General features: G+C 39.5%; 2 protein-coding genes and 1 long non-coding RNA gene across 3 annotated transcripts; 1 reads left to right on the forward strand and 2 right to left on the reverse strand.

Annotated features, from left to right (window-relative positions):
* Positions 1–191: 191 nt before the first annotated feature.
* On the reverse strand, positions 192–2760 carry LOC113157664. Its single transcript, XR_003298512.1, has 3 exons — positions 2637–2760; positions 1062–1243; positions 192–563 (listed from the first exon to the last, which is right to left on the reverse strand). It is a non-coding gene; the product is annotated as an uncharacterized LOC113157664 (long non-coding RNA).
* Positions 2761–2813: 53 nt separating this feature from the next.
* On the forward strand, positions 2814–4720 carry naa38 (N-alpha-acetyltransferase 38, NatC auxiliary subunit). Its single transcript, XM_026353241.1, has 3 exons — positions 2814–2896; positions 3542–3707; positions 4306–4720. The coding sequence occupies exons 1-3, from the start codon at positions 2858–2860 to the stop codon at positions 4428–4430; spliced, it is 330 nt and encodes a 109-aa protein (XP_026209026.1). The 5' UTR covers positions 2814–2857; the 3' UTR covers positions 4431–4720.
* Positions 4721–4781: 61 nt separating this feature from the next.
* Positions 4782–11298, reverse strand: dnajc3b (DnaJ (Hsp40) homolog, subfamily C, member 3b). The gene is made up of 12 exons (XM_026353240.1): positions 10791–11298; positions 9576–9686; positions 9216–9340; positions 9026–9100; positions 8792–8935; positions 8448–8629; positions 8239–8358; positions 7844–7949; positions 7495–7615; positions 6952–7084; positions 6697–6845; positions 4782–6330 (listed from the first exon to the last, which is right to left on the reverse strand). Exons 1-12 carry the CDS (start codon positions 10876–10878, stop codon positions 6185–6187), a joined length of 1500 nt encoding a protein of 499 aa, XP_026209025.1. The 5' UTR covers positions 10879–11298; the 3' UTR covers positions 4782–6184.
* Between the last annotated feature and the right edge of the window lie 328 nt (positions 11299–11626).

Below are 11626 nucleotides of genomic sequence, written 5' to 3' on the forward strand. Positions count from 1 at the left end.
AGCTGACAATGCTTAAGTAACATTCATGCAGCAGCTTTACATTTCCCAGCAAAGTGAAAGCGTGACATAATCTCTCTGTGCTTAGTCTTGCATGAGTCAGTTAATAGGTTTCAATTATGTGTCTTCTGCCCAGACCTGCAGCTTCTGAAGGAGTTTCAGGAGTGTTTGACTTGATTTTTAATCTTTTATTCTGGTTCAACCAAACCTTTCTTACAACCTACAACAATAATCCATAAAAAGCCATGGTTCAAACGGACATCTGAAGTTCTGTTTACACTACAAATATGTGCACTGTGCTGTGCTGTGGGAGTCTCTTCTGCAGGATTACAGATTTGTCTTCTTGGTTTATTCTCTGGAAGCTTGTCCCACCTGGACTTCAGTAGTTTATCACATTCTTCCTGGCAGATCCTCTTGGGCTCCATCAGATTGGAAGTGAAGTGTCAGTGAACTGTCGTCTTCAGGTCTCTGCACGGATGTTTTATGGATTTTAAATCTCAAGGACAGTCAGAGACCTCTCCCAAAGCCGGCTTTGTCTTGGCTGTTTGCTTCAGGTCGCTGTCATCCTGAAAGATGAACCGTCATCCCAGCCTCAGGTCACATGTACTTTGGAGCAGCTTTTCTTTAAGAACATCTCTGTACTCGGCTTCATTCATCCCTCTCTGGATTCTCACCAGTCTTCCTGTCTCTCATAGTATGATGCAGAATCTTTGGCCTCATGCTCTCAGAGTGGTTTAAATTACAAAATACAAAATTCAAACAGACTGGAGCTTCTTCATAACTACTCTGAATACTTTTGTAAATGAGAGAAATTAGATGTTTTTTGTTCTTTTCATTTTTAATAAATGTCTAAAACATGTTTTCACTTTGTCATTACGGGTTGTTGTGTATTGACTAATTAAAAATATGATTAAAAACATTAATTTTAAATTAAACTACTGAAGGAGTCTGGATACATAACTAGTTTAAATAACCTATGTCCAGTTGTCACTAAAAGACATTGTTGACTCCCACAGTGTCTTAAAAAAGTAAAGGGATGCAGAGTGTTGTAGAGCGTTATTCACCTCCAGCTCTGGCTCCTGTCACATCAAGGTGCAGATTTGCATCCAAAACAGTGCCACCATCCACCGTTTATCCGTCCACTAGTGTTCACCACTACCGTTGGGTATAGTCACTCCAATGTCCATAACGGAGCAGGAACTGACTGAACCTCTGTTGATGATCTGAGGATTATACTGGTCTGAGTCTGAGGAAAGAAAGTGTCAAAACATAAGTTCATTTAATGAATAAACGCAGCTTTAGTTTGAGGGTTAAACCAATGACAGGTTAAACCAATCCACGCTCTATATAATTTTTCTTTCACTTTACATCCTTGAACTGTATATGTCAGTGCATGTTATTTTGTTTTTTTTAATTACGATAACAGTATGTTATCTTTTACAATCTATATTTACTTCTATTTTGCAATGTTTGACATATGTGTTTTTGTTTACGTATCATGGTCTGAGTAATTGGCCCACAGAATATCAGTAAGAAAAGCAACAGATATGCTTAATTTATTTTTTATCACCTGGCTTAGGGCTCATTATAAATATACTGCATACAGTCATTGGGAAAGTCAGTAAACGAATACACCACAATAACAACTTGTGTGGTCTCTGACCACTGTATTGTATCAGTTAATATCCTCCAGTTACTCTTCTTTAAAATGAAAACTGTGTTACTTTTTAAACTAGACATAACACAGTGATCTTTTTCTTACAAAGGCCAAGTTGAAATGATAAAGCCTGAAATTAGTCTATGAGTAATTGAGTAGGTTTTATGTAAGATAAAATAAAATAAACCTTTATTTGTCCCTCACTGGACAAATTTGCAATGTTACAGCAGCAGAAAGGGCAGAAATAACAGTACAGACTGCTCATACTGTAAATAAGACAATACAAAATAACTAAATCTATACAATTATGTGCATTAAACTACATTATGTTTCTAAACTCTAAGAGAAAAACAAAACAAACAGTCTATCACTGAAGGAGCTGCTCAGAGATGTCACTGTGTCATACAGGGAGGGACAAGTCAGCTTGTCCAGTCTCTTCCTGTTTACCAGCAGACCACTCCACATGGTCTATATATACACTATATACTACTATATATACTATATTCTATAGTATGACTTATGTCTTTTTGTTATTTAAAGTTGACAGGTATGATTTCATCCAGGATGCATTACACAAACAGAAGAAGCCAAGATGAGGAGCAAATGCTCTACAGCCTCAGTTTTGTCTGGAGAGCTACTGATGGAGTAGAGGAAGGCTCCATGGTGGTTTATCCTCACTCACATCCAAGCAGCTGCTGTCACACAAAGATTTCAATCATTTATATTACAGCAGTAAAACAAGAAGTAATTTAATAAGTTTAATGAAATGTACCGTGATTTATCCACCTGTGGTCGCTGTTCAGCAAATCTTAGTAATTATAAAAATATCACACTCTCATATTACCCGGACTTTGAATATCTTGTTACACGTCCAGTAAAACAATACACTTCCTGTTAAATTAACATTTCTGGTTAAGTGGATAACATGTGACAGGGCGGAACAAATGTACCTGAATTTATGTCAAAGGTATGAAAAAGTTACCTTAGTGATAAATGAGTGTGTCTTTCCGTTCTTCGGTGCCTCTTCTTTTAAATGCAGGACACTAACAACGCGTCAACTCACGTCATTTGACATTTTCTGAATATTATTCCACTTGTTTATGACGTCGTTCCCTTTAAACGCCGGATGACGAACTTCCGGTTTAACTGGTCCGTCAGGAAGAAGCTTCCGTAGGCAAATGCGGAGAAGAAGAACTTGTCGGTATGGCAACGATGATTGAGGAAAATGGTCCTTCGACTCATGTAGGTTATGTTTTTATGTTACTACATATATGACTATTTTATGCAACTGTTCACACTATTAAGTGTATTATAACTGACAGAAAATACGTTGAATCTATTCACATATTTCCTCATTATGAATGCTTCAGCTGTAGCTTAACGTTAGCCGGTAGCTAACTAACTAGCTAGCTTGTACAACTCTCATCTATAATGTTATGTGTCGTTAACTTAGATTTAACTATTTTCGTACATAACGCTGCTCAATCGTAGCAGATTTGTTTGCAACAGCATACAAAGAATAATTTCAGCATCGATAAATGTTTTAACAGAGTCCGAAGTAATGTATTTAACATTGCTAATGGGGGACTAGACTACAACAAAAAACAGATGACAGAGAAACAAATTGATAGACAATAATCAAAATCAAACCTATCATATAGAAATATAGCATTAACAGTAAGGAAATAGGAAGTAAAGAAGAAAAGACAGGAGAACTAACAACAATGTATTACACATGATGTATTAAATGTGATGATAGGTTCTAAAGTTACTTTGGTAATCTGTATGTTTCCACCATGACAATTTTAGCAATGTCTAGTTCTTTAAAAGGAAAAATCAATGTGTACTGTTTACGTTGATGAATCAGTCATTTGTGTCCACACCCAGGAATTATCCTCATCCTCCAAGGCCAGGCAGAAACTCGAGGGACTCCTGAATAAGAACATGAGGATCCGCATGACAGACGGCCGGACTCTGGTTGGGCTTTTCCTCTGCACAGACCGGGACTGCAACGTCATCCTCGGCTCAGCTCAGGAATTCCTCAAATCCACAGGTAGGGTTGGTGAAAAAGAATAGAAATGACTAAGAAGCCTTACAGCACAGTTTGCAATGAATGAAGACATCAATTAGCTGTTTCCATCATAATATACAGTATAAACCACCTTTATACTGTATATTCTTTATTTGATAAGAAAATATAAAATATTTAATAGAGCCCCAAATTACCTTTTTGAAAAGCCATTGTCTGATCAGCAGCTCATAACATAAAGATAAGCGAGTAAATTAATCGACTAATATATTAATAGACTGTTCACTTCAACTCTAGATAACAGGCCATTATAACATCAGTTAACATCTGTCTTAGATTTGTTGTCTGCTTTTTTTCATTGACTGTCCTCAGTTCTCTCACCTCTTCCACCTTATTTTGCAGTAGGGGACATCTTGTGGATAACAGACAGGTCACATTCATACTCACATTTAGAATATTTATTTGAGAAGGATTTTCCCTTTTTGGCTAATCAAAAAACAAAGAGATGTGAATAGAGAAATAAAAGCAATAATGTAATGAAAACATTCATTTTACATTCAAGAGTCTGTATAGAAAACTTACCCAGATAATTTCATTGTCTTTTTATCCTTTTTCCCCCCAGATACATTCTCCCAGGGGGAACCCAGAGTTTTGGGGTTGGCCATGATCCCTGGTCACCACGTGGTTTCCATTGAGGTGGAAGTAGACAGTTTAGATGATGCACAAGGATTTGGAGCAAACCACTGACAGCTCTCTGCCTGTTTGGCCAAAACTCAGCATTCATGTGACTGACTCTCATCTAGCCAGGTGTGGGGCTACGGCAGAGCCCAAACAAGCATGGACATGGTGATTGGAGGATTTTATCAGTAACATTTGGACTTCCTACTATGCTTGAAAGTGTTTGATTGCAGTGACATCTGTACAGTACAGAGTGTGTGTGTGTGTGTGTTTGTACAGGACAACAGCAGCTGCTGTAGTTCAGTGAGTGTGGAAATAATGTTTCAATGTGTTGTAAAATAAAATCGCTGCATTTGAAACATTGTGTTTCTGTCCTGCTAATGGACCATTAGCCTTTATAGAACAAATTAGCACAAGTCGGACTGTTTAAATATTTAATACACTTGAGCATGTCAGCTGTTTCAGTTTGGCAACAGAAAATTTATGCCACTAACAGAAAACTCTAAAAAGAAACCCACAAACGAAACCGCCCCTGTCAGTTGATTTAAATATAAAGAACCTGTCACATTTGAGTTGTGCTGCTGAGGAGTAGGCATGACTCAAAGCACCTACAGTGACTGTTACCTTAAGCTGTTATTGACAAAATAACTTAAATTTAAGCTTGAAAAAAAAAAATCTACTCTTTTAAAGAACGTCATCCGAGCTCATTATCAAACTGTTGTGTTTTGCATGGCGGAAATAATTGAGCCTCATTAACGAAGGTGCACTTTGATTTTCATGAGCAACTCAGTAAGGAAGTTTTCAGTTTGTCAAACATTATTCCAACAATCTGTTTATGAATCACATACGTCCCAACTCGTTTAACATTGAGCACATACACCTCTGGTTTGTGGAGGAGCTTTTGAAGAGCTTTTTAAAAGCCTGCAGTAACGTTTCAGGAGTGGTTTTTCCATACAAAGGAGTAAAAGTGCAAGTTTCCAAACATGTGCTTTGAAAGGAGTGAAACAGAGAAATGCTCCAAATCTTGACTCAGTTGTCAGAGGCTACACTGTCACTTTTTTTTACAACGTTTTAAAAGTGAAGAGTTGTAACCAGGTTTTTGGTTTTAGTTGCATGTTTGCAGTTTCACATTTAGCCTATTGAAGATATCAGCATTCACACATTATTCCAATCTTATCATTTAAAGTAAAAACAATCAGAGTGGCTACACTGATCTATGAGATTTCAACCTTTTTACACCCAGTTTCATGTAATAGTGCCGAAGTCTCTTAGAAGCTCAACAACACGGTAGCTTTAAATATAAAAATCTTGGTTCTCTTGTGTAGAGACGCTGAAGTGATCAAAAATATATAGAGATTAGCAAACATCATTTCTTCAAAGAATACTGAGCATAAAACCAACAAACTGACAGTCTTCCTGTGTAATGGCCGAGCAGGAGCTACTGCATTTAAAAAAACATGGAGTCCTGTAAAGGTTCAAAGAATGGCACAAAGAAAAGATGAGTAATAAGAGCAGACTTCCACGATGACTGATTCAAACTTTCTGTTTCTTAAGAGTCTGAAGTGTTGACACAAGACTTCATGTTATTCAACATGCGACCAGTCAATCCACCAGTTTTCTACAGACAGGTCTGTAGTTTATTGTGGTAAGAAGTCCAGGTTTGTTTTCATTTTGCACTGCTGTGCAGGCATGGCATTCAAAATCTAAAGTTCAAGTAACCCACAAATCTGTGTCCAAGCTCAAGCACAAGATCTGAAGAAGACTCCTCCACGTCCCCTGTGAGAACGTCCCCGCCCCCCTCGTGTCCGTCAGGGTTGACTTCTCTAGTTGTACTGGAACTTGAAGTGGAAGCTGCCGCCAGACTCAAAGGGGTTGAAGTGGAAAGGCCAGCCCTGCTGTCCTCCGCCTCCACCCTGCTGGTTTTCTGGATCCAGGGGATCCTCGCCTGCATCAAACTTCTGCCTCATTTCTGGCATGACAATGGAAAGCACAGAGGGACAAATTTATTACAGCAAAAGCTAAATCACTGCATACATGATGCACAATTTGGATTATCTCAAACAAGGAGATCTGAATTGATTAAATTGATTTCAATTTAATAGTATCATTACAAGTTTTTTATGAACACACAGGCAATACACAGAGAATGGGGTACAGACAATACTCCATGACCGTTTTTGACTCAATAGCTGAGATTTCCATCTTAGTTTTGTACTTGGTTTGTTCTTTGGTTTTGTTGACTTCCACACTGAGGTTCACTAAAACTGACTCATTTTGCTGAAATCTCTGCTGAATTCATATAATCACGACACACAAGAAATAATCAGCTGCTGACCTGGGTCGGTGAGGACCTCTTTAGCTGAAGCGATGTCTATAAACTTCTTTTCCGCTTCTTTCTTCTCAGCCTTGGACTGGAAGTTGTCGGGATGCCACTGCTGTGCCAGCTTCCTGTACGCCTTGATGATCTCCTGCTTGTTAGCATTCCTAAGGAAAGCAAAGTTTGTGAGAGTCAGTCTGTGTGATCCGCTCCACAAAGCGACCTACAATCGACAGATTTAGAGTAAACACTATAAATATCTGAACTGGTTACCTGTTGACGCCCAGGATCTTATAGTAATCCCTCTTACGAGAGAGTTTGAGCAGTTTCTGGGCTCGTTCGAGTCCCTCTTTGATATCGTTACTGTCGCTATCAAACTCTCTCGCCTCCTGGTAGTCCTCCACAGCTGGAAAAGATAAAACATATATTATAAGACATGTAAATAAAGTTGGCTGGAAAAAAAAATAGGTTACTGAAAAACTAACTGTTTCAGTACACACTGTGGTACAGGAGTGGACAGCCTTGTTTTACACTAATCTTACCTACAGGTATCTAACACTGGGACCAATTATAATATGTGCATGATAATACGACTCCAATCTATTAAGTGATGTTTAAAATACTTTTGCCAAACATTAAACCACTGAGCACCTTCTGCAATAGACACTTTTGTTTGTGCTTACATATTTGTCTCTACACAGGTGTGTTAGCGTCTTGTCCTGACATTGTAACCTGCTTCTTTTTAAACCAAACCTTCAGAAACTACATTCTGGTTTACTGCAGGTTATTGTCAGCAAGAAGGCTGGTTCCTGATACCTTTTTCATAGTCCTGGTTGAGGATGTATGCCTCTGCTCGGTCTCGGAGGACGTTGGCGTTGCGGGGGTCTCTCTGGTGAGCCTCTGAGCACACGTCTATCGCCTCCCAAGCCGACTTTATCTAGAATCAGCATGAAGCACAAGATTTAGGACAAAAGCCAGGATTTTACCATGAACTAGTTAAGCACTGATATTGGTAGGTCTGATGCCAGTTGAGGTCTAAATCTAACATTTCCCCATTTTAAAAACTGCAAATCTTTTATGTAGTAAACATTTAACTAACTAAATGAAGAGTTTCTTAAGAAGCATCTTTCACAGAGAAAAACTCCATAGTTTCTTGTCCTCTCACCTTGACGAGGCAGAAGCAGATCCTCTCTTTGGCCAGGTTGGTGTAGAATGGGACATTAGGCTCCGTCTTAATCACGGATTCATACTTATCAATGGCCTCCTGATACCTAATTGTAGGCAGATGTAGTAATAGTAAATGTTAGCTACTGTTTTTCATACTTCTGTTTTGTTAGTGTCAAGAAGGTATTAAAAGACCAAGGCTCAGAGTCAACATGAAGTCTGCGAATAAGATTTGAATGCAGAATAAGGTACGACATCTGCTTTGACTCAAACCACCAGAGTTGATTCCACTAATGAAGCTGCGCATCTACAAATTCTTAGAAACACCAAGTACTAGATATTTGATTTTTCAAAGAGACACATATTCTGAAGCATTCCCATTCCTTCAGTGCTGACCTCTCCATTTGAATGAGCTCCTCTGCATTGTCCAGCTGCTTGCTGAGCTTCTTCACCTGTTTGTAGTGGCTGAAACACTTCTTGTCATCCTGGTCGAGCTTCAGACACTCTCTGATGTGACTGAGGTAGAGATAAGAATGAAGAGTGAGAACAAGGTGGTGAAACTGAAACATGGAAATCAACTTAATTTGCATGACTCAGTAGCTCACTTGAGTGAGTCGTGGTGCTCTCCGAGGCTGTAATGCAGCATGCTGAGCTTCAGGAAGGCAGCGCGGTTGTCGTTGCGCAGCCTCGTGGTAGGTGTCAGATCCTGGATGGCTTTCTGCGGATCTCCCATTCGGATGTAACATTCTGCACGAAGTTCCCGAGACTCAGGATCCCAAGGGGCGATCTGGAGATAGTGTGTAGTGTAATGTTTACACATGACATTCAATGATGAGGTGGTATTTGATTTGAAAAAACATATTCAAAGGCAATTTTGCCTAAATAAGTGCTTGACTTCATTAGGCTTCTGTAATTTGTAGGCATCGTGGCAGAGCGGACATGCACACACCTCTATAACTCTCTCCAGCATGGTGATGGCCGTGCTGTAGTCCCCTTGGTGGTACGAAGCGTGGGCCTCCTCCTGCAGCTCCTCCAGCTCGTTTGCTTTCATCAGCTGGTCATGGGCTTCTTCGTGGTCCGGAGAGCGCTGCAGCTGAAAGATAGATTTCACCTTTAGCACCATGTTATTATTCTGGCTAAATATTAAAAGACAGAGAAGGAGATTTAGGAATTTAAAACTTACCACAGCTTCAAAGTCCTCCCTGGCCTCCTGGGTGTTGCCCTGCTTCAAAAGGATATTCCCTCTCTGCAACCTGGCCTGGAAACGCACAGAAATTAAGATTAACACTTGACAAGCAGAGAAATTGTAGGAGACAAAATGTGGAATAATAAACATTCTTCTATTTTTGTGGTTTGTAATGTGGAGAACTTACAGCAAGGAAGTCAGGCTTGAGCTGGATGGCTCTGGTCAGATCTGGCAGGGCAGATTTGGATTTTCCCATGGCCAGGAAGACTGCAGCTCGCTTGTAGTAGGACAGGTAATCGTCAGGGTCTCCCTCTAGAAATTTTCAAAAAAATATATAAACTAAAATTGTACTTTGTCAAAGCATCAACCATCAAAATAAAAAACTAGGGGTCTGTACAGAACAGAAACACAAATATTCTCCTGTGAACTGTGAGAGAGGAAAGACTTTATTCAAATAAAGCGCAGACAGAAAATGTCTATCAGTGGTGGAAATATAAATGAGTGAATGTCAGTGTGTCTACTTGGCTCTGTTTGCGTGTAACCTTACCCACAGCAGAGTGATAGTGCGACAGGGCTTCAGCCAGCTGACCAGCTGCCAATAGTTTGCGGCCCATCTCCAAATGGTGCTCGATCTCAACATGCGTTGCCCCTAAGACACCTGTAACACAAAACTGTGCTTGAGCATGACTAGAAATAAATCACTGGCAAACAGCAGACTGACATGATATAGCAAATCTTTGAGTGTGTTTGTCTTTTTGAGATTTACATTTTTATTCTCAATTTGGTTAATTACAATGTCACAAAGCACAAAAGTTCCACCTCATTTTTAATTCAGTTTTCAGTAATTCAAAACATGAGTCTGATCACACATCAGACATTACTGTAGATCCATTTATGAGTTACATTTAAAACTGTACTGGAGGTGTTAATGCACATTCAAAAACCATTTGTATAAGGCAGATATTGAAACATGACCTGGTGTTGCTCATCAGCTTTCAGAAGTCTATTCTAATTCAAGTATTCAACAAGCAATAAAGAACAGAGGCACTGAGCACTCAAACTGACTCCTACCACTAGAAAAGTTAATTTAGTGGTGTACTTTAAATATATGATAACATGATTAGGTGAAATTATATCATACACTATAAGAGGATTTGTGAACCCTCAGAGATTCTGCTATTATTGCAAAGAAACACAATACTGTCATTCTCCTAATTAACTTGAACATTTATTAGTCCCCTTGAAAACAGGGTAGTGCTTTTCAAGGGATTCAAATTTAAAAACTTCGGAAGTAGCTTTTTAAAATATATATCATTCAAAATACCTAGACCATTAGTGCGATATAACACATCATATGCATCACAATAAAGGAATTTGCTCAGGTTTGATTTCGTTTCGTGACAAGTGATACTCAAATATGAACTGATTAAGTCATTCAACAAAAAACATTGCCACACGTCCTGGTTCCTGATTCTCAAAATATGAGAATTTGTCACTGTTCTCAAGGAGAAACATATGTGTATGTATAAACTATACGACTTTTTTTAAACTGTATTTTCACTATAAATAAATATGTTGTTATCACAACAGGATTCACCACCTACATGGCTGCTGCTTTTATTTTGGAGGGGCGGATATACTGTTACCTCGGTAACGTTTAATTAGGATATCCTTTTACAGCCACTAACACGCAACAAATGTCAGTATTTGTGTTTTTTGGGGTTCGTGAAGAGCTCGTTTCTGGATAAAACTCCAGTCTTACCGTCCAGCTGGATGTCCAGGAGGACACACAGCAGTGACAGGGAGCACAGGACTCCGTTCAGTCCTGTCCGCCGACACGACTCCATCATCGGCTTTATTCACGCTCCGACACCGGCTCCTGCAAACTCAGCGGCTCTGATTTCACCACCAGCGAAAGAACAGAGCTGTTTCATTGAAACGGCGATATTAGTTGTTAAATCCTCATCGTTTTCCTCTCTGCCAGACCGGAGAAGCAGCTGCGACGGTGTATTTACGGTCCCGGTCGTAAAGTAGTCCGTGTGGAAATAAGAGTCGCCGCTGAAAGGTTCCTCCCCCAAAAATACCGATTAACAGCTCTTTCCCACACCAGCGTGGACTAACCGGACCCTACTTAAACCTGAAACAACTTGTCGCAGCATGATAATGGAGCATTTGAACAGCTGACAGCCTGCACACCGTGTAAACGAAATGTTTCTGCCTCAGGTTTCGTCGTCACCTCCCTTGCTGGCCTACATTTCCGTGGTTGGTCCACATCACACACATCCGCGTTGGTCCGCAGACGTGGGCTGCTCTCATTGGAGGGACTATTTTAACAGCGGTGTCCCTCCCCTCGTATCACTGGATGAACAAGGCATCTGAGCACAGTTAGTCATAGTGATAACTCACTACAGGGGGTTGCATGTAAATACATGCTGATAATATACAACAGGCTGCACTTGATCATTCTGCAGATTTATGGCAGAGAAACTGATGTATGTTAGATTATACTGAAATATTCTTCAAACAAGAAATTGTGCATGGAGCTGTATTGACAGTGGGAATAAATCAGCTACAAAAATTATTATAAAATACATTTAG

This window comes from Anabas testudineus, chromosome 18, assembly GCF_900324465.2.
Source record: "Anabas testudineus chromosome 18, fAnaTes1.2, whole genome shotgun sequence".
Lineage (NCBI taxonomy): Eukaryota > Metazoa > Chordata > Actinopteri > Anabantiformes > Anabantidae > Anabas > Anabas testudineus.

Coding starts and splice junctions, on each gene's coding strand:
- naa38 (XM_026353241.1), top strand. CDS start 2,858: ATGGCAACGATGATTGAGGAAAATGGTCCTTCGACTCAT. Junction 2,897..3,541: donor AAAATGGTCCTTCGACTCAT/GTAGGTTATGTT, acceptor GTCCACACCCAG/GAATTATCCTCATCCTCCAA. Junction 3,708..4,305: donor GGAATTCCTCAAATCCACAG/GTAGGGTTGGTG, acceptor TTTTCCCCCCAG/ATACATTCTCCCAGGGGGAA.
- dnajc3b (XM_026353240.1), bottom strand. CDS start 10,878: ATGATGGAGTCGTGTCGGCGGACAGGACTGAACGGAGTCCTGTGCTCC. Junction 9,687..10,790: donor CCTGGACATCCAGCTGGACG/GTAAGACTGGAG, acceptor TTTGTGTTACAG/GTGTCTTAGGGGCAACGCAT. Junction 9,101..9,215: donor TCAAGCCTGACTTCCTTGCT/GTAAGTTCTCCA, acceptor GTGCGTTTCCAG/GCCAGGTTGCAGAGAGGGAA.